The sequence below is a fragment of the Sorex fumeus genome, unplaced genomic scaffold (genome assembly GCF_029834395.1).
Source record: "Sorex fumeus unplaced genomic scaffold, SorFum_2.1 ptg000044l, whole genome shotgun sequence".
Taxonomy (NCBI): domain Eukaryota; kingdom Metazoa; phylum Chordata; class Mammalia; order Eulipotyphla; family Soricidae; genus Sorex; species Sorex fumeus.
Genome location: NW_026606101.1, coordinates 51,392,927 through 51,419,652, shown reverse-complemented (window position 1 = coordinate 51,419,652; position 26,726 = coordinate 51,392,927). Strand labels below are relative to the sequence as shown.

At 49.5% G+C, this 26,726-nt stretch overlaps 2 protein-coding genes across 5 annotated transcripts in view; one reads left to right on the top strand and one right to left on the bottom strand.

Moving 5' to 3' along the window:
- Window positions 1-3,847: 3,847 nt before the first annotated feature.
- On the top strand, window positions 3,848-11,340 carry TMEM41A (transmembrane protein 41A). The gene is made up of 5 exons (XM_056121913.1): window positions 3,848-4,039; window positions 5,922-6,075; window positions 8,068-8,229; window positions 8,658-8,796; window positions 10,966-11,340. The coding sequence occupies exons 1-5, from the start codon at window positions 3,921-3,923 to the stop codon at window positions 11,184-11,186; spliced, it is 795 nt and encodes a 264-aa protein (XP_055977888.1). The 5' UTR covers window positions 3,848-3,920; the 3' UTR covers window positions 11,187-11,340.
- Window positions 11,341-17,966: 6,626 nt separating this feature from the next.
- The window catches only part of MAP3K13 (mitogen-activated protein kinase kinase kinase 13), a 204,177-nt gene continuing 195,417 nt past the window's right edge, over window positions 17,967-26,726 (bottom strand). For all 4 annotated transcript variants that reach the window (XM_056121640.1, XM_056121641.1, XM_056121643.1 and 1 more), the window contains 3 exons: window positions 25,505-25,575; window positions 21,182-21,479; window positions 17,967-20,423 (listed from right to left, as the gene is read on the bottom strand). In XM_056121640.1, the coding sequence (XP_055977615.1) occupies window positions 20,322-20,423; window positions 21,182-21,479; window positions 25,505-25,575 (471 nt within the window). In that variant the 3' untranslated portion in view covers window positions 17,967-20,321. The remainder of the gene's footprint in view (window positions 20,424-21,181; window positions 21,480-25,504; window positions 25,576-26,726) is intronic.

The window sequence follows — 26,726 nt, the reverse complement described above, 5'->3', positions numbered from 1 at the left end:
CGCTCACGGTGACAGCAGATGGAGACTGTGGAAGAAGGATCCCCTCATAGACAACCGTCATCTCTTGGTTTTGTTTTTGGTTCTGGACCACACCTGGCTATGCACAGTATCAGTTTTGGATGTCATGTCAGGAAATTACTCCTGGCTCTGTGCTCAGATTTCACTCCTGGCGGGCCCAGGAGACATATGGGGTGTTGGGGATCGAACCCCAGCCAGTCATGTGCAAGGAAACTCTACCTGCTATACAACTGCTCTAGCTGATGGACAACCATCATTTTAGCCATTCTAAAAAAAAAAATTTAAAAAAGTCTTTTTTATTTCATCCTCATGCAACCCATGATTTTTGATCAACATTCAGAAAATGTGTAGATGCCAAAGAAAAATTATCTGTCAGTCTACCTAGTAACTGTGATGGCTGTGTTTTCCTGTTTATCCCCGCCCCCGCCTCTTCTCTTTGTTTTGCAGTTGCTGGGATTACTGGAAATGATAAACATGAGGCTGTGGTGTTCACAATTAAGCATTTCAATACTTAATGTGGTGCCCTGGAAGGGGTGCACGCCCTGGTTTCACACACCCAGTACTGGATTATCAGTTTTGGATGTCGTGTCAGGGAATGATAAAAGTGGTGCTGCATGGATTGGCGTGTGGGTGGCGCAGGGATCAAACTCTAGGCCTCCTGCCTCTAAGGCTGGCACTTCACCATTGAACTGTCCTAGTGCCCTCTAGAGACAATCTGTAATCACCACAGGTCCATCCTCCAGTTTCAATGAGCACCTGGCAGCCAAGCTTGTTTTATTTGCACCCCTATCCACTTAGTTCCTATCCCATAATCTTGAAGCAAATTCCAGCTCCTGAATCATTTCATTCATAAATACTTCCATATTTTGAAAAGCATATCATATCTAGTTTTTTTTTCTCCTCCTTGCAGATGAGTCGTAGTATACGCTAACTTGTTTGATTTTTACCCTAGCCATCTGGTGACTGTGCCGTATCAAGATGTCAAGAGCTGCCTGAATTAGGAGACTACCTAGTGTTCCATTTGTGAACACAGCATATTAAATTCAGCTAACTCCCAAATGAGACCCATTGTAATTTGTCTTTCTTCGTTTTGGCAGCCTAGTTCGGCCTTGAGATTTTATCAGCCTCTCCTTCCTTATCCTTCTCAACGCTGCCATATTGGTGACTCCTTCAGGGTCAGGGGAACGAGACCCATTGTAATTACTGGTTTTGGCAAATCGAATACACAACGGATAGCTTGCCAGGCTCTGCCGTGACAGGGACGAATGGAGACGTTACTGGCACCCGCTCGAGCAAAATCGATGATTAATGGGAAGTCAAGTGATCAAGTGAACTCCCAAATCATGGCCATTTAGGTTATTCTCAACTTCCTAATAGCTCAACCAAGTGGAGAGATTAAATACTCTTGAGATGCATCTTTGTCTTCTCGTGTGTGTATCGTTGGTTAAATTCTTTTTTCTTAAGGTGTTTTTCTTTGAAATTTAATCACCATGAGATTCACAATGACGAAGTTGTTTATGGTTGTGTTCAGCCATACAATGTTCCGACACCTGGCTTCACCAGTGTACATTTCCCACCACCACCTGCCCCTATCCCCTTAGCCTGCTTCTATGGCAGACATTTTTCTCTCACTCTCTCTCACTCTTTTACCCTTTTTTTTTTTTCATTTAGATACTGTGACTTGCAATACTCTTACTGAAAGGGATAGGTTAAATTCTTGGACATGGAACCATTAAGGCTTTTGTACTTCCACTGCCAGGTTCTCTCTCTTTGACTCAAGAGATGCTTTGAATGATTTGACCTTAGAATATGGCCTGTTTAGGCTAGTGAGATTTTGGAGTTCTCCCTGTCCCTTTGATAGGGACAAGGGAAACAGGAAGTACAAGATTACAGCAATGTCACTGAAGAAAGGGAATCATCTGGTATGGCAGGTCACGAGGGTGGCTAGATGGTGCCTGATAATTTGGGTGACGGAGGTCCTGAGGATCTGGACAGCCGAAGATAATCATTTCGACATTCTCACCCCTGTTTTATGACCCACTTTCTTGGACCATGGTAAAGAAATGCCCACACACCTTTGTTAAGAAGGTATAAAAGGAGAAGGATGTCTGCCTTTCTCTGGAATCCTTTTTTTTATGAGAGCCCTTTCATAATCTGGGAAATTCCCTGCATCCTTTCCCTTTCCCTTCTCTCTCTTTAAAGTCTTTTCTGAATCCCATCATTTGATCTCAAGTCCCTGGCTGTTTGCTGGACAAGAACCTGAATGCCTATAACACCTCCACTGACTCCTACATACATATCGCCAGTTCAGGGCCTTTGTCCATCCATCTTTCTCCCTTGGTTTTCACTGGCTGAGGTCTTGGCACAGGTGGGCAGCTTTTCTTTGTCAGGTTTGTAAAGAGTTAACTCTGGGGCTAGAGTGAAATGCAAGATAATGCAGTGGGTAAGGCACTTGCCTGGCAATCCCAGGCACCTCATATGGTTTTCTGAACCCCCTCCAGGAGTGATCCCTGAGCATAAAGCCAGGAGTAAGGACTGAGCACAGTCAGATATGTTCCCCTTCCCCCAAACAAATGAGTTGCTAACTCAGGATGTATTCTAAATGCCTGCCCCCTAGAACTAACATCCTCATCAGGAATCCAATTATTCTTTTGTCTAAACACATCCTTTAGTATCTCAACACAATGTTTAAAATTCCTCTACCCCTCCTTTCAATGCTCTCCAGTTTGCCACCCCCTCCTCCTATTTTTCATACACCTCAGACATCACTGAAACTTCCTATCCCCTGTCTCCTTCCACCCTTCTGTTCCCTGTTGTGGGATTTCTGCCTCTTCCTTAAGACATTCAAATCCTGCTGGCGCCATGAACGGATGCAGTGTAAGAGCTTTGGACGGAGGTTGACTTGAATTTTAATCTTAGTTTCCCTTTGGGGAGATGTCACTTAATAGGAAACATTTTTTTTCATCTATTATGAATAAAGACAAAAATGCCTACCGTGCAGGACTAGGGTGAAGATTCGAGGCAATGAGCATATAATGAACATTCCTTATATATGAAGTTAATGAGTATATAATAAGCATCCCATGAAAGTCACTTCTGATTATTGTCGAGGTCTTTAAGACCATGCACCCGAACTCCATAAAAGAAACTTTCTTGGGGCTGGAGCAATAGCACAGCAGGTAGGGCATTTGCGCCAACCTGGGTTTGATTCCCAGCATCCCATAGGGTCCCCTGAGCACCGCCAGGAGTAATTCCTGAGTGCATGATCCAGGAGTAACCCCTGTGCATTGCAGGGTGTGGCCCAAAAAGAAAAAAAAAGAAGCTTTCTCTCTCCTAGGTGCTTGGACCCTGGGCAGCAGCTTGTGCACCAAAGACTGCAAGTTAGCTGTGGGCAGGGCTCATGATTCACTCAAGAGTCTCCCAGTACCAGGGAGAGAATATCCTAGTGAAGGGAGAAAGAGTGAGGGGTAAATATATATATATATATATATATAAATGCGTATAAATACACGCATTAATAAATGCGTATATATACACATATGTGTATGTATGTGTGTGTGTATATATAAATATATATATGTATGTAGTCAGGCGGAAGTAAGGGGGACGGACAAACACCAAGAGGCTCCGCAAAGGCAAGTGTCCAGGAGCGTCCCCGCCCCGGCGTGAGGTGGGCTGAGGTCTCGGGGGCGGGGCTGGATCGGGGGCGGGGCCTGCCCCGGGGAGAGGCGGGGTCTGGCGCCGGGCGGAGCCTATCCCGGGGCGCGGTTCGTCTCAGGCCCCGCCCCGGCCTGTCCGCGCACGCGCCTCGCGGGCGCCGTCCGCGCGCCGCGTCCGGCTCTAGCACCGGCTCCGGGTTCGTGCGCAGCTCCCGGCGGGCCCGGGTGCGGGCGCCCGCCGACATGCGTCCCCTCCTCGGCCTGCTCCTCATCTTCGCGGGCTGCACCTATGCCCTGTACTTGCTGTCGACGCGCCTGCCCCGCGGGCGGACCCTGGGCTCCAGCGAGGACGCGGAAGGCAGGTGCGTGGCGGGCGCTGGGGGGCGGGGGGGTGCTGGGGGCCGAGGCAGGTGGAGGCGGTGGCGGGGGCTGGAGTTGAGCAATCGGAGATCGGGCTCCCGGGATCGGCGTCGGGGTTGAGGGTTCGGTTCTGATGCCCGGGCCGTGCTTTCTGGAGTGGAGCGCGGCGCCCCCCCCCCCCCCCTCCCCGAGCCGAGCTGTCATTGCAGCCCTGCACGCAGCCGCTGGGGCTCGGTCCGCCTCTTCCCAGGCAACCCCCCGACCCCCGACCCGCGTGTTTGCAGCCCCTCGGTGGTCCCCGGTTCGGCGTCCGTCGGGTCTGCCCTTGTGACTTCAGGGCCTCGGGGCTCCAGGCCCGCCCGAGGCCCGCCCGCTTGACTCTCCCGAGGATGAGCATTGGGGGCCGCGCCTCCTCCCGGCCGCACCTCCCGAGCCGGGTCTGCTCCCTGGCCCGAGCGGGGTGGGGGCGGGGGGCTACGCGCCCCCCACCCGGCCGGCCTGTCCCGGGTGCGCCAGGCTCGCGTCGCGCTGTCCGAGATGGGCTGGGGGCGGCCGCGCCCAGTTACTGTGCTCGTCTGTTTGCTTTTGCTGCGCTGTGGGTGTCAGACGAACCTCCCTGGGGAGCGTGTCTGATGACAGCGACGAGGGGCTTGACCGAAAGGACCGCTCCTTCAGTGGCAGAGGGACACCAGGTACCCTTTACACTGTGACCCTTGCCCGGGTTTCAGAGTACACCGGGAGGACCAGATTAGGAGGCGAGAAAGAGAAACCGCTGTCCCCGTGGAAGCCTTGTCCTCCAGCCCCACAGAGCCTTTATCTGGAAGGCTGTGTCTGTGGGGTGGGTCAGTCTTGCTCAGGGAAATTTTTGATGGGCTTGTTGACAACTGATAAAAGCCATCTTGCTTGGTATCACTCAGGGCTGCCTTGTGTTGGACTTGTCCTTGACTTCTCAGGCTTGCGGAGGAATGGAAGCACCCTGAGAAAAAGCCACCGGGACCTTTAGAACTTCCTGGGACTAAATCCAGTTGCCTTTTTATTTATTTTTATGACCGGGGTGGGGAGGGGGGAGCACACCTGTGTTGCTCAGGTTTTAATGCTGGCTCTGTGCCTAGGGGGTCACTCCTGGTGGGACTTAGAAGGACCATGTGGGATGCTGAGGATTGAACACTGGTCGGCCTCATGCAAAGCAAGCACTCTATCCACTCTACTATGACTCTGGCACCCCATTTGCCTTTGTTTTCTTTTTTTTTTTTTTTTGGGGTCACACCCGGCGATGCACAGGGGTTACTCCTGGCTCTGCACTCAGGAGTTACTCCTGGCGGTGTTCAGGGGACCATATAGGATGCTGGGAATCGAACCTGGGTCGGCCGCGTGCAAGGCAAACGCCCTACCCGCTGTGCTATCTCTCCAGCCCCTCCCCCCGTTTGCCTTTGAAGAGTTGATAACCAAACCTGGGAGCATAGAAGGAGCTTGATGATTGCACCCTGGGCCTTCAAATATTTATCTTCCACAGTCTTTTTTGGGGGGGGGGTGGGGCACACCCAGCGATGCTCAGGAGTTATTCCTGGTTCTGCACTCAAGAATCACTCCTGGCAGCCTGAGGGGACCATATGAGATGCCAGGGATCGAACCCAGGTACACTGTGTGCCAGGCCAGCGCCTTGGGCCCCATTTTTCAGCATCGCCTCGATGTGGACCCCTCCTGCCTCTTGCTCCTGGCCGCCCCTGCCTGCATGTGCTATCATGGTGTGTGTCATCGTGTGTTTCAGCCGGCCTGGTGGCAGCCATGTGGGTCCCCCGACCTTCTAGAGAAGATACCCCGGGCCTTTCTCAGGCGCCCGGCTGACGGCCACTCACGTTTCCATTCTCTTCTCCAAACCCCCAGGTCACTGTCGTTCCCCTCGGACCTGGCTGAGCTGCGGGAGCTCTCCGAAGTCCTCCGGGAGTACCGTAAGGAGAACGAGGCCTACGTGTTCCTGCTCTTCTGCAGCGCCTACCTCTATAAGCAGGGCTTCGCCATCCCCGGCTCCAGCTTCCTGGTCAGTGCCCTCCCCGCGCACCACCTTTGCCTTTGGTTTCTTCATTCCTCTTTTCTCGCCGTTGCTGTTGTGATTAATGGTGAAGGTGGGGGCGGGGGTGTTATATGCCTCAGCTGTGGGGCTCACACACCTGGCTGAGCACTGGTCACTGTGGATCTCAGACAGCAGGGCTGCGAGGACCGTGCTTGGCCCATGTGAGCAGCTCCAGGGATGCAACTCAGAGCCTCATGCTTGCAGAGCAGGTTCTTTAGCCTCTGAGTCAGTCCCAGGCTCCCAGCTTCTTTGTTTGACCTTTGATGGGGGTAGGGAGGGAGGGTTTGGGCCACCCCCAACCCCCATGATGCTCAGGGGGCTGTTCCTGGCTCTGTGCTCAGGAGTGATTCCTGGCATTGCTTAGGGACCATATGTGTTATTCAAACCGGGGGTGCTGCAGGAAAGTGCCTTACCTCCTGTTCTGTCTGTCTGTCTGTCTGTCTGTCTGTCTGTCTCTCTCTCTCTCTCTCTCTCGCTCGCTCTCTTGCACCCTTCCCCCCCACCTTTTGTATTAAGCACTTGTCCTGCTTGCTTAATCTGTATGACCTTATTGGTCCCCCAAAAGCCAGGAATGGGCTTCATTTCCCACATCCCAGAGAATGAAGTGGATCATGAGATATCAAGTCATTGATTCCCTAATGGCAGCAAAGGTGAGGTTGCAAGTGAGGAGGGGAGGACCTTGCACTGTCTTTGGTGTTTGCTCAGGTGCACGTGGGAGTTCTGGGGCCTCGGGCCCATCCTCCTCCTCACTTTTGCATTCCTCTGTCTCACCCGGGGAGGGAAATGGTGGACTAGCGAGTAGAAGTTGTTCTTGGAAGCACTTGGCTGAAGGGACTCGGGGTCTGCCTGGAATGGGAAGTCCTAGGGACCACAAGCATCCTACGGGCTGCAGCGATGGGTCTGGGCTTCCTGCTCTTGGAGTTGCCAACTTGGGTTACAGAGACAAGTCTGTTGTAGTCAAACACAGCCCTTTCTTTACTTATTTTATTAATATTAGTATTATTAATTTGCCTGCAGTTCAGACCACTCCCAGCAGAGCTCGGCTCCCAGCGGCATTGGGGATCCCCGGTGGTCCCGGGGCCATCGCTGGTACTCAGGGTGCAGAGAGGCCAGGCAGGGCTGGGATCCCCCCTCGGGGCCTGGTACTGGCACAGGGTGGGCATTGCCGCTTGAGCCGTCTCCCCAGCAGCCTCGGAAGTAAGTTCAGATCAGTGTGAGCCTGTGACAGGGCTTGGGTTGGGTTCAGGTCCCTGCTGTGTGAGGGGGTCGCGTCAGCTGCCCTTTCCAGCCCATTTCCCATCTGTGGAGAGGGCATACTCCTCGTGCACCCGAGGGCTGTGCTGCAGGAGGGCGGGTTGCCCCCCTGGGTGCAGAAAGCCTGGCAAGGATGCGGTGTCCTCGGAGAGCTTGGGGGTCCATGGAGGATGCCCTGCAAGCTCCCTGCTGCTCTCTTCTCGACCCAACCCACCTCTGCCCTCGGCTCCAAGCCCCCGTTGTTGCCCTACGGCAAACCAACAGTTCTGAGGCAGGATCAGGGTGGAAGTGCTTGAGGTCAGGCTGACCCCCTCAGGTTACCCCGGTCCCCTTTGCCCTCTGCAGGGCAGAGAGCCAGCAGCTGCTCTCCGAAGGCAAGCCCGTGCCAGCCTTGGCACAGCACGGAATAAGATAGTATGTGACCTCCGATGCAGATCGTGACCTTTCCCCCCCTGGAGATAGTGACTCAGGGCTGCTGTGAGGTGAATTAGGCCACGTCACGTAGTCAAGTGCTTGCCACATCGGGCTGGCTTCTCGGCCCCGACTCCTCAGGCTCTCTCTCTCTCTCTCTCTCTCTGGGGCGAGCGTTCCCTCTGAGACACTTCTGCACATGTCTCTTGTGTTTTTCTCCATCCCCTCCATCCTGGGGACACTCAGCCTCCTCCCTGACGAGCCCCCCATACCTGATGACCGTCTCCCTTGCAGAACTTGTTAGCCGGGGCCCTGTTCGGGCCGTGGCTGGGGCTGTTTCTGTGCTGCGTGCTGACCTCCGTGGGTGCCACCTGCTGCTACCTGCTCTCCAGCCTTTTCGGCAAGCAGCTGGTCATGTCCTATTTCCCCGACAAAGTCACCCTGCTGCAGAGGAAGGTAAGGGCAGGCCCCCCTCCCCCCTCTCCCTGAGAATCCCCCCCATCCAAGTCGGGGAGCCGGGGTCTGCCACAGTGCTCTGGTCCTGCTGTGGGACGTTTAAGGGGTCCTTTAGATGACACCAACCCCTGCGACAGAAGGCCTGCTCTGTCCTCGCCGAGTCTGCGAACTTTGGTTACATCCTATACGTTTCCGGGCCTCTGTTGGAAAACAGAATGAAAACGGGCAGCAGCCAGTGGGAGGGCTCACCCCTCTCGTGTGAGGTTCTGAGTTCAATCCCCGACACTGCAGGGATGGAACCAGAAAAGAGTTTTGGAGGGCTCTGGGCAGATTCGGCCCCAGTATCTGGAAAGTGCCAGAATCCGGGCGCTGCAGCCCCAACTTGCTGGCCACCCCGGTCCCTAATGCTGTGTCTTTGTTGGCTGCAGGTGGAGGAGAACAGGAACAGCTTGTTTTTTTTCTTGCTGTTTTTGAGACTTTTCCCCATGACGCCAAACTGGTTCTTGAACCTCTCCGCCCCGATCCTCAACATCCCCCTGATGCAGTTCTTCTTCTCTGTGCTTATCGGTAAGATGCCGGCCAAGCAAAGCAGGGGCCGTACAGTTGTCATGTTGGGGGGCTGCCCTAGGTCAGCAGTCAGGTGTGGGGGGGGCTTGCTGCAGAGCACACACCTGGGTTTCAGCTCTCCTGCGGTGTATTTATTACACAAATACTTTGGAACACGTAGAAAAAAAGACGGGCTCATTCTCCAGTTTTGTTTAGTGCTTGTTTTGTGCCAGGCACTGAGCAAGAGTAATCGGTGGGGGTCCAGAGAGATAACACAGGGGTTGATGCACTTGCTTTGCGTGTGGTTGACCCTGTTTTCATCCCCAGCACCATAGTGGTCTCCTGAGCGCCTCCAGGAATAACCCCTGAGCACAGAGGCAGGAGTAAGCGCTGAGCATCATTGGGTGTAGCCCCAAACAGCCCCCTCAACCCCTAAAGAAAGAGTAATATGTCAATGATTTGGCCTATGATAAGGCACTGGTTAAAGCTTACAGGAAAGGAGGGCTGGAGGGAGGGTGTGTCGGCAGGAAGGTTAGTGATGGCAGAAGTAAACAGAGCAGCAGAGGACATCTGGTCTGGTTTGGCCTGTCTTGGTTCTGATTGGCTGGTGATACCGGGGAGTTTTTCTGATGGGATGACCTTCCGTAAGGTCCTTTGCTCCCTCTTTAAGCCAGCAGGTGGACGCAGAGCTGGGGCTCGTGTTCAGTCTGGGCTGAGGACGACCTTGAGCAGACAACTAAGTGCCAGCACGCGGTGCTCTCTCTCCCCCCTGAAGTGAACCCTTTTCTCTAAGTCAGCATGTGCCTCCCAGAAACCCCCTTCCGAGCATGCAGAGAAGGGCTGCTTATGGCTTTAGGTCAAACTGGCTTCGTTAGAGCAGCGGCTATTTATAGGGAATTCTTGAGAGAAATCACGATCCTAAATTGAACCAGAATTGACTCCGCAGCTAATTCTGGACCGATGAGCTCTCAGACCTCAGTTGGCAGCTTGAAATCTCTCGGAGGCGCAGTGCTTGGAAAAGAGCCCTGTGGTCCAGAGCCCCCTCTGACCGGCTGTGTGACCTTGAGTGGTCTGACTTTTCAGTGCCCGGGATGGAACCCGGGGCTTTGCACCTGCAAGGCCAGTGTTCTCCAACAGAGCTGCCCCCGTCCGAGTGATCTGTCATCTTGAGGCATCATGTGCTCTAGAAAGGATTCCCAGATCAGTCAGAATTATGGAGTGTATGGCGTGGGCAGGGGCTTTGAGGGGGTGGGGGGCGTTGGGCCTGGTCCTCTGGTGCTCATGCCTTATTCCTGGCTGTGTACTCAGGGATCACTCCTGATGGCTCGGGGGACCATGAGATGCCACGATCAAACTTGGGTTGGCCATGTACACAGCAAGTGCCTACCTACTGTGCTATCTCTCCATCCTTCTCCCCTAAAAAAAGTATTTTACTTATTTTTGGTTTGGGGGCCACATATGGTAGTACTCTGGGCGTACTACCAGCTCTGTGATGAAAGAGGCTTTTATTTTTATTTTATTTATAAAATTTTATTATTATTTTTTTTTTATTTTCGAGTCACATCCGATAATACTCAAAGTTTACTCCTGGCTGTGCACTCAGGAATTGCTCCTGATGGTGCTTAGGGGATGGGGATCGAACTATGGGATGCTGGGGATTGAAATGGCTGCATGCAAGGTAGATGCCCTCCCTGTTGTACTATCCCTCCAGCCCCCCAAATCTACTGCCCGACTGGCTGTTTTGTTCTTTATTTTGTTTTTCCCGTTACTTTTTTAGAAACACCCTTTCATACCATCTCAAGGCCTTTTGCTAATCAGGGACTTGGTGGGTGGGGAGATTGTTCAAAAGTTATGATCTTGCTTTGCATATGATTCACCCAGGTTTGATTCCTGGCACCCCATATGGTCCCTCGAGCACCACCAGAGGTGATCCCTAAGGGCAGAGCCAGGAGTAAGCCCTTGGGGATAGGCAGTTGTGGCGCCCCACACTAGAATAGTAATCATAATAATAAAGATTTGGGCAGTGAGGTGAGGAGGAGAAGTTTGCAGGAGGAGGAAGGGGGCCTCTCTGTAGGGCAGGAAGCTAGGGGTACTCAAGTCTCTCCTGTGAATTATTGATGATGTTTCCGAAGAGGGGGTCATTCATTGTCCTGCCCCCACTAACGGGCTCTTTCCCTTGTCCTCCTCTAGGTTTGATCCCATACAACTTCATCTGTGTGCAGACGGGCTCCATCCTGTCCACCCTCACCTCCCTGGACGCTGTTTTCTCCTGGGAAACCATCTTTAAACTGTTGGCCATTGCCTTGGTGGCCTTGGTTCCTGGGACCCTCATTAAAAAATTTAGCCAGAAAAACCTGCAATTAGATGAAGCAAGCAACGTCAGTCTGTTAACTGTCAGGAAGGACACATGACCCGGATGGCAGGGCTCGCTCCTTTCCTGTGTAACGAGTGTGGCCCTCAAAAGCCCTTTTTTTTAAAAAAAAAATTGTTTTTTTTAATTGCCCTCTGCTTGGACCCTGTTTGTTAAGTGCATCATCTTATCCCAAAGGACAAGCCGTGTGCTCTAGGTGAATTCTGTCTGGTATTGCTACTGGCTCTGGTGTTTGGTGGGTACCCTGCGACAAGGAACTCCAGACAGTTTGCTGGTGGTGCCCGGTGCCCGCAGGATGCCGATCGTCTCATCCCAGAGAGCCTCTCGTGCGATGCTAGGCGGTGGCGGATGAGCATTTGGTCCAGGCTTGAGCGGATGTTACTTGTACGCCCCCGTGAACAAACATCACCGACGTCTCTCTCCCTCTGTGCTTTGTGTTGCCGATGACCTACCTACCTCTTCCTAAACCGAGGGAAACCAAGCCCAGAACTGTGGCGCACTGCCATGGTGCGCCTGGAGCACAGTGACCTCGGCCATGCACTTTGTGTTTAGAGACACTGAGTCCCAGATCTGTGAGCTCTCCCCGGGCTGCATGTGGTGGCCAGGAACGGCAAACCGAAGATTCAGCAGGAACAGAGCCAGCTCCATCACACTGTGTCCTGGAGAAATTCTTCCCCGTGGGGGATGGGGCAGAGCCCTTGCTTCTCCTGAACCTGGGGATGGTCCATTTTCCAATCTTGTCCTTCCTGGGTGGGAACCCTTTCTCTTGCCTCCTGCAGGGAGAGTGGGTGCGGTAGCCGTGGGTGCCAGCCCCTAAGCGCTCTGAACACTTTTCATTTTCTCTTCTGCTGAAAAATAACTGAGCAGTAGTGCCCTCTCTTCAGTCCAAGTTTGGGATCACACCGCTGTGTGGTTTTTAACACGCTGAGGCCGGTGCTGTGATCTGGTCACTCCATCTATTGATGAAGCATTATTATGCTTCACTCAGTGGGTGGGTGCTGAACTAAATACGGAGAGCCAGAGTGATCGCACAGCCCGGGAAGGCGCTTGCCTTGCATGTGGCTGACCCAGGTTTGATCCTCAGCATTCGAGTTCCCTGAGCACTTTTGGAGTGATCCCTGAGCACATTCAGGAGTAAGTACAAAGCATATCCAGGTGTTCTCCCACTGATCAACCCCCCCCAAAAAAAAAATTAAAGTGTCATATGAAATTTAGCACCAGTGGCCATTTCTGTTGGTACATCCCGTCTGATGGGATATCCATGTATGAGCCAACCGATAGTAACCATGTTCTTACATGTAGCTATCATTACTCCTGGCAGCTTCCTAGGAATGGCTCCAGGGACAGAAGGTCCCTGTCACCTAACCTGGCTGACTCTGGGCTCCTGCTCTTGTAGGAGTGACTCAATTTTTCACCAGTCCTATTGCCGTGGGGCTTCACCTCTGGGTTTTTTTGTTTTGTTTGTTTTCGACTGGACTTGACCAAAGATACTGCAAGGCTTTAGTCTGGGTGTATTTCTCCATGAATTCTTGAGAAGGCCTGAATTCTGTGTGTGTGTGTGTGTGTGTGTGTGTGTGTGTGTGTGTGTGTGTGAGAGTTCTCCAAGTGTGTGTGTGTGTTTCCTTTTCTCCAATGACCAAAAGCACATGAGGACTTCATTTTCAAAAGCCTGGCTGCTTTCAGAGAAGGTTGATAATGCACGGGATGAAGCGGCCGATGGGAGTGGGTTAAATATCTGTAGCTCACTGTGTGATCTGAATTGAGGAAGGGGGGAAACAGTGAACCTCTGTCCTCAAGTATGTGCCCTTCGCCTTCAATCAGGAAGACCCTTGGGTGTGTCTGTCTCCTCCCTCCATGGTATGGGAACAATGTGCCTTATCATTTGTGGGTTTACAGGTATTCTAAAATAAAGGGATATAAATGTTTTGTGTGGTTCTTCTTGGTACGTGATGCTTTCGGTTCCTCTGGCCAGTGGGAAGCTGGATGGGCTGAAAAACAGACACTCGAGATGCTTTAGGGCCAGGGAAATAGTGAAGAGGATTAAGGCAGTTGTCTGACATGTGGCCAACTCCGGCTTGATCCCTGCACCATGTGTGGTTCCCCCAAGTACTACCAGGAGTGACCCTTGGGCACAGAGCCGGAAGTAGTCCCTACCCCAACTGACCTGTCCCCACCCCCCAGAAATGATTCAACTTCCCACTCTCATTCGGCTTATCAATGTAATTCTTGGAAGACAGGTTTTTAATATCCCACACTCCCCTCTCTGGGCTCACTTTCCAGCAGGGACTCTCAGAACAGGAGCAGCAGGAAAGGCATAGGGAAGAGACAGATCACCTGCTGAGGCTCAGAGAACAGTCAAGAGGAGACAACCACAGAAAATGATGGTTGTCTCTTCTTTCTAGGAATGTGTCTGACAGAAGAGCCACAGAGACCATCTTTTCCCATCACCCTGCTTTGGTGGCATGGGAAACCCAGCCACGTAACATCTTCTTCCCAAAGTTCTGTGGATGCTGAGACTTGGGGCATAGATGGTGCCTTTCAGAAAGAGGACCAGGAAACAGTGAGGTACGATTTTTAATGCATGCACTTGTCTACTTCAGTAGTGGCTCCTGTTCCCATTGCTATGCAGTTTGCTCAGTGTGAAGAGGATGTGTGAAGTGTGAAGTGTCTTGTGCAGACAAGGAGCAGGGGAAGCACAGGACCAAGACCCTGGGGGAGACAGACCAGGGGGTTCATTTAGAGACTTACCCACAAAAAGCTCTTTGCTCCAGGAAATGCAAATTATTTTATTTATTTTTTGGCCTTTTGGGTCACACCTGGCAATGCACAGGGGTTGTTGCTGGCTCTACACTCAGGAATTACTCCTGGCGGTAGCTCAGGGGACCATATGGGATGCTGGGAATTGAACCCAGGTTGGCCGCGTGCAAGGCAAACGCCCGACCCACTGTGCTATCACTCCAGCCCCAGGAAATGCAAATTATTACACTAAAGGTTCCAAATGGGTCTTCCCACTTCTGGAATCTGAGAAGTGGTGACTTGGGGCAGAGAGCTGCCTGGGTCATGGAGTGGGGCAAGGGGTCTCCCAGTTCCTCACATAGCCTGGCTGGTAACCATTGGAGGCTAGGAGCCAGCATCCATCTGAGTGCTGTGAAGGCGTTCTAGAGAGTGGGACTGGGATTCATTCTGCTGGAAGTTTCCTATCTGTGGTCTTGCCTTGGTTGGACTCTGAAATCCTGCCATCACTCCCTGGGCATGTGATAGTTAACAAATGTCTCAAGTCGGCTCCGCTGGGTAGCACTTGTTTTTTGAGCATTAATTTCAGAGCTCCCCTCTTCTTCGGCCTGTCCCTGAGATGTGTTTCAGTTTCCAAAATGGTCCTCCACTTGCCAGGTTAGCCAAACCCATTCTAGTTTAAACAGGTATTGGCTATAACATTAAAAAAAGGAAAAGCCAATGTGATTTTTTTTTTCCCCTGTGATGTTGGTAACTGGTGATTAGGACATTTCTATGAAGTTGGCAAAGAAGAAAAAATTCTTCTGCCTAGAAAGGCACTAAGTTCATCCTGACAGTTGTAAGTCAAAGTCTTAAAAAGAACATCACATTGTTTTGGTATAAAAGTCTCACAGAGTCTATGGGAGAAGCAAGTCAATGGGACTTAATAGAAATCGGTTCTAGGAAGTGAGTAAGGTATATGTTCATTTGACACAATGAAATGATGGAATGAAGAGCCGCTGGAATTCAGTCCAGTAAGTGATGGGAGCTCAGGAGGTGGAGGGGGCAGAGGGAAGTGGCTGTTTTCCTGCTAATAGTGCTGCTCACTGGCAGTCAGAGGGTGGGATCTGACCGGAGCACCTGCTAGGCTCCGTCACAAACCACCTTTGGCAAATGATGAGTTTGACAGCACACTTGTGGAATGGCCAACATCTTCTGCCCACCAAATTCAAGCAAGTGGTGGTTTCCAGGGTCACAGTGATAGGTTCTGAGGCTGTGTCCAGACTCAGAAAGACCCTGAGAGTCAAATAATAAGAGTGTTGGGATGCTCAGTGTGGAGAGGATCAATGGTGGGGTTTCTGGCTTAGTGGGAAAAATGAGACAAAATATTACATACTATACCACAGAGCAGAGACTTCCTTAAATAGCAGAACTATATTCTGGTTTGGAGCTTTTGGTTCCAGGAATCCCAAGTAGAATTATTTTAAGAAGAGGGAAGAAATTGATATGGAGAGATATGAGGTGAAAGAGTAAATCAATTACTTAATAAAGAGGCATTCTAGTGAATGGAGGACCATCAAGCACAATGATTGTCTAGAACTTACTCTGTTCTACTAGAAATATCCAAATATTCTTGATTCTAGAAGGGTGAATTTATTGTTACTCCAATTTTTCATTATCTAAACTTAAAGTTGGCTATACCAAATCACTCTGTGTGTGTGTGTGTCGGGGGGGGGGTACGTACTGCCAGGGATTGAACTCTTGAACTCAGGTCTTCTGCATGCAAAGAAGGCACTTTATTATAGAGCCATGTCCCACATCCCTGGCCTCCAGATCATGTTGCAACAGAGCAGCAAGTTCACTTCTTTGAGGAGGAGGGACCCAAAATCTTGCACTTGGGTTTAAACTTTGGTGGTGCTCAGATCTATTAGAATTTCAAAGTGGATGCAGGCTTCTCAGTTCCTCTGCGAAGCAATTTGAAGTGCAATTGCTATTCAGAGGACATGATCTAGAAATAGATGGAAATCAGAACCAAATGCTCATCTGCAACACAAATGAACTCATTATCTTGCCCTCAGTCAAAACCAGATGCTAAATGAATGTGGACATTCATCCCAAAGGGATTAGACTTCCAATCAACAATGAAGTTTGAAATCTCAGTCTTGTGAGGTTCCTTAAAGTGCTATCACACTACTGTCAGGGCTAAAGAATTAGCTCTTAAATTCCCCAAGTTCTCAATTTAATAATGTTATACAAGGGTGGAGCTTTTGTCAAAGAAGTGCATATCCACTCAAAACTGCCCCGGTTATCTCAAGGCAGGCAGTGAAGGGCAGGACCGACACCGAGAAGACATCACTCTTTTCGATGTAGACTAAGGGCACTGTTCTTCAAAGGCTCAAGTCACTAGGACTTATAACAATTAAAATGTTCAAAAGTGGAACTTGTTTCAACTGTTGATCATACAGTGCATGAGTGAAGAATTACTACTGTCTACTCCCCTAACAGGGCTGGAGTCATAGCACAGCGGTAGGGCATTTGCCTTGCGTGCAGCCAGCCCAGCCGAGTCGGGTTTGGTTCCTCCACCCCTCTCGGAGACCCCGGCAAACTATCAAGTGTCTTCCCTGTGCAGCAAAGCCTGGCAATCTACCCGCGACGTCCTCAATATGCCAAACACAGTAACAACGAGTCTCAAAAAAAATATGGAGATGTTATTGGGTCCGCTCGAGCAAATCAGTGAACAATGGGAGGACAGTGACAGTGACAGTGACTCCCCTAACATGCTTAGGACAGTTACTAGAGAGAAGGTTACTTGGTATAGTTTTGATATGTTACAGAATCAGGGGAGGCATTCAAAAACTTAACAAATTGGGTTGGAGTCATAGACCGGGAGGGCGATTGGCTTGCATACACCTGACCTGAGTTCAATACAGGTGTATTCCATGTGGTCCCCAAGCACCGCCAGGGCTAATTCCTGAGTGCAGAGCTCAGGAGTAACCCCTGAGCATCACTAGGTGTGACCCAAAAAGCCAAAACAAAACCCAAACCCAAAACAAAACAAAAAAACACCAACCCAAGACTTAAAAAAATTATGGGGCTGGAGTGATAGTACATCAGGTAGGGCCAATCCTGGGCACCCCATATGGTCCCCTGAGCACCGCCAGGACTAATGCCTGAGTGCAGAGCTGGGAGTAACCCCCGAGCATGGCTGAGTATGAACTACCAAAATCAAAAACCAAACCAAGACAAAAAACTTAACAAAATTATGAGTATAGAGTTTGGCTTTGGAGGAAGATGGCCACTGAGAGGTTTGAGGCACACCCCCTCGTGTCTCTCTCTTACTCTAAGGAGGAGAAACGGGACAGGCCAAAATGTCAGTGGTTTTTGTTAGACAGGAAGAAGACACAGAGTTGTAACTTTTCTGTCCCCAGATGGAATGAACCAGAGAGTCACAGGATAGTGTGGTCTGAAGTTCAAGGATGGAAAATATGGCCATCTACAGTCTTTAGATCCTCTAGGTGATGAGGCCTCAGTCTAGAAATTTCTTTGGTCTTGTTACAAGATGATATCAGACTTCGAGCATATCATGCTAAATGAAGTTTAGCAAAGAGGGGCAGATAGAATGTGTGTGACATAAAAACAAACACAGTAAGGGAATGGCCAAAAGCAACAGAACCTGAAAACTGGCCACAGAATTGAGCCTCTCATGGTAGGTAAGGGTTGAGGGACAGGCGTGGAGTGGGTTGAATGAAGAGAGGACACTAGTGGTGAGTGTGGGATTGGAATGCTATGTGTAGGAAACCTTATCATTAACAACATTGCAAATGATGGTGCCTACATTAGATAATAGAAAAAGATGAAATCACAGCTATTTTACGTCATACTGTTCACAGTATATACACATATATGTGCATATATACAATTTTTCTTTTTCTTTCTTAGTCTTCCTTAGCAGTACTCTCAACTAGGAGAAAAACTGGTGGGATTTGTGGGATCCGGGAGAGGCGACTACAAACAAAACTGCCAGTTCTTAAAACCATCTCCCACACAGACCCCATGCAGTTCTTCCCGAGGTCTGTTTCTCTCAAGGTATGAAATCATTCTCTTTAAATGAAGTCCCATGATTTTATTTCTTAGGAAAGTTTACAGCATTTGAACTGTGTGTCCATCCACGCAGTCACCCGCCCCCCAGGAGCGTTCACAATCACGGCGTATCGGGCTCCCAGGCAGAACACACATCCACTGGTGATTGTTGTACATAGAAAATGAGGGAATACAACTGAGATGAATACCAGGGAGCGCCCACATGGCAGTTCCACTTTCATTCCTTCATCAAAACCACAAAGATCCGCAATAATTCACGGTTGGCAAGAAACACAATCATTATGCCACACTGTAAACCGCACCTTCTGATCGACAGAAAATGAGAATGAGAATCATTATTATAAAATAAAACAACAATGATAATAATGACATAACTTAAGATCTCTCATGTAGTCCAGCTACAGAATGGATACAAAATGGAATAACTTAATGCAAACAATACTGTTCTTGTATAAGTTAAACATTTTCCTTCATTTGAAAGAGCTATAAATTATAGACACGACAATTGAAATCAATGTCTCAACATAAAATGTAAACAAACGGAGGGCTCCCACAAGCAAAAGGAACTGCTCCAGCTTCCCCCCTGCCCTTCCTTTTTGGCTGATGCAAGCAGTGGAAACCAGGAGGGCACTTTCCACCTGCGTTGGAAATGGCTTAATACCTGTATGTGTGAGTCTCTCCCAATGTCCAATAGGAAGCTCTGTCATCGGGGCTAGCCAGCTTCAGACCTTGGAGCCTACAGCGGGGGTGACACAGTCACCGACCTGGGTGACAGAGACAGCAGCGAGGCACACATCTACTTGGCTAGCAAATTCTAGATTAAAATGCCCTTAAAGCAGAGGCACCCTCTAGTACCATGGGATGCTTTGCAGACCTCAAAAAAACACCCTGGAGAACAAGAACCTCATGCTTTGGACAATGTAAAAAAAAAAATCCCTCAAATTGCCGCTTAGCGTCAGTGGTTCTTGCCAACAAGTTTTCAATGCAAGGATTCAAAACTGCATCGATCCAGAGTGAAGTCAAATACATTTTTACAAGGAGCCTTGCACAAAAAAATTCTACTGTGGAGAGAGGGGGAAGAGCTTCTTGCAAGTTGCCGATTCTGTTGTTCTTTTGGCAGCGGCTGCCAGCCATGCAAGCTCCCAGGACAGAATGAGTAAAGGGACGAAAACAAGGGGATGCACCTGGGTTTGGACATTGGACAGATTCACATGCAGCTAGCTGCCTTCACAGTCTGTTCTTCTGTCTGAATCCTTAGAATTCTAGTAGACAACCTGGCTCGGGAGAGGGGTGGGGGTGGGGGAGGGGAATCCATCTTCTCTACATCGCCGAACTGAGACACGCTAAGTGTATTTCGCAAATTCTATGTTTGCTTCTCTAACATGGTTGTAGATGTCCTTGTTCTCGTATCCTTTCTCTCCCTCAGCCTCCTCCTTTTCTTTCCTAAAGGAACTGGTTGATGGGTGGAAAGGAAATAAACTAGGAGACAATGGCACTTGAATTTGAAAAATCAGCACACTGGTCAAGGGAACACACTGGTCAAGGGAATGACAAGGACGACATTAAAAAAGGGACGTGTTGGTCAGGGTCAAGGTTTGACACTACATGTCTCACTACCAAATGCTGCTTAAAATTTTAAAAAATAAAGTCAGCTTCCACAAAGACAGTTTTCCTTTTTTCCTCGTAGAGGAAACACAGACCTTCAAAGACCTTGGATGCAAGTATCTGGTCACCAAATGTTTCAGGGTCACTTTCATCCCCCGGGTGGACAAGCTGGTTGAATTTAAGGTGATCTGTTCACAAGTGACCTGAACTTTCTTTTTCTTTCACTGTTGTTTTCTAAAATGCTTAAGAATGTCTTGCTCTGGCTCTCCAGTCATTTAATGGCCAAAAGAACTGGTCCCTTGTTCAAGTAGCAATAATACCTTTCTGGCCCCACAAATTCTCAAGTATTTGCTCCTAAATTCCCCTTCCTTCCTTCCTTCCTTCCTTCCTTCCTTCCTTCCTTTTTTTTTTGCAAGAAATTATTCTCTCTATCATATATAGTTCACTCTTTACAGTACAAAGTGTTAAAATGTCAAACAAAAATAAATATCAATGTTACAGTAGCTAGAATATTCAATAAAATAGATCCCTGCCATTCTTGATTGAAATGTTCAGTGAGACTTAATTTCATTTGGATATTTTTTTTTCCAGAGATTCACGAAGTCTCATGTTTCTGTTATTGCAGCTTGGTTCTAGGGGTAAGAAAAATAGGATAGCTCTCTTCCGAGACAAAAAATCAGGGAGAGAGTTGGAAGAGTTTGGGGGGCTGGATGAAATGCCAGTTAAATCAGGAGTCTTCAGGACGGGTGTTCTCTCATCACCACGTAGCGGAGCTGTAGTGCTTATTGGTCCTGACAGTGGCATCAGAACACTCCCCCTCTGAAGAGTCACAGTCCGAGTCTTCAAACTGCAGAGGATTCTGCAGGGACAAGACACAAGGAAACTGTCACTCACTTCTGCAGCCACTCTGGCATAGCACTGGGCTAAGGGAGAAAAGACTTCAGACGCCTGTCCCCCTGGGGCTGATGGTGAAGAAAGATCTACAGAGACAGAGTCTCTGATGCTGCGATTAGAACAGTCACAGCCCGCCCCGCGTGGTTAGCACGGAGTGCGTTTAGGATATACTCTCTGTATCTAATCTCGCATTTATTCATCTGTCATACCAACAGTGCTTGGAGACAGATGCTGTCATCAGACCCATTTTTCAGTGCTGGAAAAGGATCTGCACCAAAGTGCATCCTCATCACGGCACAATGAGCAGTGAAAAATCTGGGCTTTGCATCTAGGAGGGCGGGTTCCAAGGCATCCAGACTCAAGCCCTAAGCTAGGGAGCTCTAGGAAGACAGAACTCTGGATGAGCGGAGGGTCAAGGCGGGCGGGGAAAGCAGCGGCAGGAACCCCGGGGGCCTAGAGAAGGGAGAGGAGTTCTGCCCTTACCTGGAGATGTGGGGGATACCTCTGGGGCAGCTCCACACTTTGGTGCCTCTTTTGGGAGGAGCTGCCATCGTTTCTGGGGGCTCTGTGGATCTCTGAGCTCCCTCTTATTTCTCGGAGGCAGCATCTTACCTACTAAATGCTGACTGGAGAGGCCTGGAAACTGGAGGCTCTAACTGTCCCCAGCCCTACAGAAGTGTCAGGAGGAGAAGCGCGTTGAGGGGCAGAGAGGGGATGACACACCTCATAGCCACGCTCCTCCACACACAGCTTGCCCAGAGACATCTGCGTCTTGACCCGGCGCACGGCGCACTCCTTGTCAGAGAGCCCATCAGAATGCGAGGAGATGTCGATGGGGATCTCGGGCGTCTGGGAGAGCAGGTCATCGAGCTTCTCGGCCAGGTGGTCTCCAAGCTTGCCAGCTAGCTCATCAGGACTGTTGGAGTGGTCACTGGTATTCCCCTCCTCTCCATCAGACACAGAGAAGTTCTCGGAGCTGAAGGTAGAATAGGACTGGCAGCTGCTTATGCAGCGATGGGGCCTGGAACCAACGAGAAGCAGCCCATCAGCCCTAAGTCACAGGCACCACTGGGACCTTCCTGTCCTCGGCTGTGCACTGGGGCCTTGGGACAGACTTGTGTCACTGCCCTGGGGACTCTCTGATTCAGAAAAGTAGAAACTATTTTGTTTTCAAGCAACTGAGAAAGACACGAGAATTTGCCTGTTTCTGTTTGGCTTATGTGTTTACGTGTGCAGTGCCACATTCCAAAGCTCATAAGAACCACAGGTCTTGGAAACATCAAAAGTCATATTATGAAGAGTATGTAAAGGGTATGTAGGGTACGGAAATTATCTACCAAAATTATGCTTCTTATTGAGGAAATTCTAGATCTTGGTGCTTGCTCAGTGACAGAGGATGTGCTTTGCACGTGCACAGCCCGGATTAATTAGAACAAAAAATATACAGGTTTCACAGGCAAAAGAAACTGTTGAGTTCTTGACCCAGCTCATTACCTAGAGCAGAAAATGAGCAGAACAGGCCAGTTGGTGGCTTTGGGGCTGTTCACACTCCACTCACTCTTCCTGCCTCATGCCAGCTGCACTTCCCAGAGCCTCATGCCCACAAGGCATGGCATCCCTGGAAGGCTTGAATGTCTTTTGGACCGTCTATTGACAGACACCCAACAGAAAGGAGCTTGGGAAAAAATGTTTAGTGGCTGGAGAGATCGTACAGCAGGGATGGTGGTTGCCTGGCAGAAGGTCGACCAGGTTCCATCTCCAGACTATCCCATATAGTTCCCCGAGTCCTATCAGGAGTGATTCTTGGGTGCAGAGCCAGGAGTAAACCCTGAACATTCCTAGGTGTGGCCCCCAAACCAAAACATTCACAAAAAACTTTCACTCCAAAGTGTGGACACCACTCAACTCGTTAGTGACTCATTTCTTTTTGTTTCTCCTTTTCCTTTTTGGGTCACACTCGGCAATGCTCAGGGGATACCACTGGCTCTGCACTCAGGAATTACTGGATCTGCACCAAAGTGCTCAGGACCATCTGGAACGCCAAGGATTTAACTCAAGTCAGTCACATTCAAAGCAGATGCCCTATCTGCTGTACTATCACTCCGGCCCCAAGCAGCTCATTTCAATTAACATCTGGGGTTAGCCCTGATGGGACAAATCTTTTGAGAGCTGGAGGTTTCTAATTTTCCTTCTGTTGTTTAGACACAGTCTAATAAATTAGAACACTGTGAGCTTTCACTTATTTAAGAAACAAATCAAGGAGGGGTATGGTGCTGCCAGCAGGTCAATCTGTACCTGTGAGGCAAGTGCATCAGCAGCCTGATGGTGCCTTCAAACTTCCAGGTACCCCAAAACTGCTGCTGTGCCTTTGGCCAGATCCCAACCAAGAAATTAAACAGCCAAAAGTTAGATATGTGAGAGACACACAAACAAACCACCTCTGGCTCAGCTATATAACTGGAGGCAAGCCTCTCTGGTTCCTGATCAAACTGCTTATCGGCCATGATCCCAGAGACTCAGAGACAAATCTCGGAACCCAGCAGCTTTTGGCAGAGATGAGTCTGGTCCCCGCAATGGGTTACCAGCGCCGGACCACCCACCCCAGGGGGGAAAGGGTGTTGTCCCTCTACCTGCTCCCCCTTGGCAGTTCAGTGGCCGCCATCCTCCAGAGGCCATTGAACAGTCAGGTTTGGGCCCGCAGTGACGAGACATGTGGTGCCTCACGGGATAAGGGTGGATCCGGCCCTTTCCTCCCTGCCCCAACGAGACCCCGAGTCACCACCCATGAACGGCCTCTCTGGCTCCTGATCAAGCTGCTTAATGGCCATGATCCAAGAGACTCAGAAATAAATCTCAAAACCCAGCGGCTTTTGGCAGAAATGTGTCCGGTCTCCGCAGTAGGTTACCAGGGCCGGACCACTCCAGGGGGAAAAGGGTGCTGTCCCTCCATCTGCTCCCCCCTGCCGCCATCCTCCAGAGGTCATTGGACAGTCAGGATTGAGCCCGCAGTGATGAGACACGCAGGGCCCCGCGGGATGGGGGTGGAGCCGGCCCTTTCCTCCCTGCCCCAATGAGATCCCGAGTCATCGCCCACGAACGGCCTCTCTGGCTCCTGACCAAGCTGCTTAATGGCCATGATCCAAGAGACTCAGAAATAAATCTCAAAACCCAGCGGCTTTTGGCAGAAATGTGTCCAGTCTCCGCAGTAGGTTACCAGGGCCGGACCACTCCAGGGGGAAAAGGGTGCTGTCCCTCCATCTGCTCCCCCCTGCCGCCATCCTCCAGAGGTCATTGGACAGTCAGGATTGAGCCCGCAGTGATGAGACACGCAGGGCCCCGCGGGATGGGGGTGGAGCCGGCCCTTTCCTCCCTGCCCCAATGAGATCCCGAGTCATCGCCCACGAACGACCTCTCTGGCTCCTGACCAAGCTGCTTAATGGCCATGATCCAACAGACTCAGGAACAAGTCTCAGAACCCAGCAGGTTTTGGCAGAAATCCCTCCAGATTTAATTGTTAAAATTTTGGAATTCCAAAATCCAAAATAACATATGAATCGTATGTTATTCATAATCAGCAATAGAAAACAAATTGTCTACATTTGCCTTTTCAGCAGATCTGAGTGTTGGGGCATTGTCACTGTCACGGTCCTCCTGTTGTTCATCGATTTGCTGGAGCGGGCCCAGTAACATTGTGAGACTTGTTACTGTGTTTGGCATATCGAATACGTCACAGGTAGCTTGCCAGGCTTTCCCGTGTGGGCAAGATACTCTCAGTAGCTTGCCAGGCTCTCCGAGAGGGGCAGAGGAATCAAACTTGGGTCAGCCATGAAATCCTAAATAATAATAGTGGGCCTGGTGTCTAAATATTGAATATAATCAAAGTAGAGAGAGAGTAATATGAAAATCATCTGCCCCACAGGTAGGGGGAGGGTGTGAGATGAGGGGTATACTGGGGTTTTTGGTGGTGGAAAATAGGCACTGGTGAAGGGACGGGTTGTTTCATTGTATGACTGAGACTTAAACCCAAAAGCTTTGTAACTGCTCTTATGGTGATTCAATAAATAAAACTATAAAAAAGGAAAAAATAAAGAAAGGAAGGAAGGAAGGAAGAAAGAAAGAAAGAAAGAAAGAAAGAAAGAAAGAAAGAAACCAGGGAAGCCCTGTATGCTTTTTATGCAGGAGGTCTAGGTTTGGTCCCAGGTACCATAATTCCCCCAGAATGGCAAGGACTAGCCCTGAAACAATGCACCAGAAGCAAATTCTGAGCACCAGGTGGGGCTCAAAAATAAGACACCAAACAACCACTGCTCCCTGGCCCCAGATAAAATAACAACCGGAACAAGTGCCCTTACCAGGAACTTTGATCACAGACAGTTGTGGAGACTGTCTGAAGTCTCCAGAACTGTGAGATATCAATTTCCATTGTTACAGCCACATAATCTCTGGTCTTTTGTTATGGCAGCCCAAGCAGATGAATACAGGAAGGAACATTAGAAACCTATACAATTACTCAAAAAACAATACGACCATTTTCTCATAAAATGCCCCCTGTAACCAAACATGATGGCCCCTTAGTACCTATATTGCAAACCATAATACCCAAAAGGAGAGAAAGTAAGAGGGAACGTGTCTGCCACAGAGGCAGGGGTGGGGGTGGCGGGAGGGATACTGGGAACACTGGTGGTGGAGAATGGGCACTGGTGGAGGGTTGGGTACTTGAACATTGTTTGAAACGTAATCACAAAAGTTTGCAACTCTGTAACTGTATCTCACGGTGATTCATAATATTTAAAAAAATGCTCCCTGTATTCTCAGTTGTAATCTGGTCTATCTCTATATACCAGAAATTCCCTTGGGCTGACTCTGCTCAAGTCCTGTTTGTGCATAGTCAGATGCCAAAACATGGCAATGGAAACCATGAACATGGTAGGTTCACACTTCCTACAAAGGGGTGATGAGGAAATGAACTCTGATCAGAAGCTATGGCAAACTCCGGTTTTTTTTCCAGTTTCAGTGAAAACAATCATATATATTTATCAGTTTTACCTCTGTCTTCGTGGAAATTCGACTTCGCTATCTACTTCCCCTTCTTCTTCTTCTGAGGAGTCATCTCCACTCTGAGGAGAACAAGGGAAAAATGTTTTAATTCTCTGTCTCTGTCTCTGTCTCTGTCTCTGTCTCTCTCTCTCTCTCTCTCTCTCTCTCTCTCTCTCTCACACACACACACACACACACAAAAGAAAAAAACTTTCTGTAAACTCTTTACTTATCAAAAGACATTGTGTGGTAGCTTGCTGGGTAAACAGGTGTGCATTAGAGGCTGAAAACCGATAAAAGTGCAAAAAACATTATCTTTGTTCTCGGGAAGTGAAGATTCCATAAGCAGGTCGAAGGGTGAGAAATGGAAGGGGAAAATGCAGAAGTCATATTGTATTGGAGTGTGGACTCTCATAATTATGTCACTAGTCATTCTAGGCTCTCTCGTGGAGATACCACCAAGAAGATTCTTCAGTTCTTCAAATCCCAGGAATTACTTCCCCTCTTAATGCGCTAATCACTTTTCCACTAAACTTAAGAGTTACTGTGCATAATATACCATCTTCCATGTTGCTAAGATCCACCTTATTTGCAGGTCAGCCCACATCCTGTTGCACTGTATTCCTCTCCCACAAGGTTGCTACAAAACAGGCACTTAGCACATTACTGAGTCACAGTGGGTGGGGATGGAGATGCACTGAGTTGGGACATCTGAGGCCTTGTGATTGTCAGGGCTCTGTGATTGACCTGGCAGGTTGGGTAAGTGTCCTGTCTGAGAAGATCTCTCCAAGGGAAAGTTCCATCTCACTTGAAGGGCTTAAGTAAGAACAGCCCAACTTGAGATTCAAGTGTCTCTCCCCATAGTGCCAGGATGCAATGGATCGCTGTAATCCCTTCTGAGGTGGCTAACTGGGCCCTATTTATTCCCCAGAGAGCATAATTCACCGTCTGAAAACTCAGTCCTAAAATACTCTCACTCTTTCTTACTCACTGCTATTCCGAAGAGTCTCTGAATGGGAAACCAGGGATTGAGTTTTCCTGCCCTTGTAGATGCTGAGCCCCTCACCCCAGGGGTCCCTCTGGGAGTGGATCTCAGTGCAAGGGAGCTGACCTGAGCTGTGGGGAAGAGGCTCTGATTAGGCCCAGTGTGTAAAGGAAATGTTTCAAGGCCAGCAAACCCACAGATGGTGTCAAACTAGCCTCAGGCGAATTCGAATGTGTAGGTGGTTGG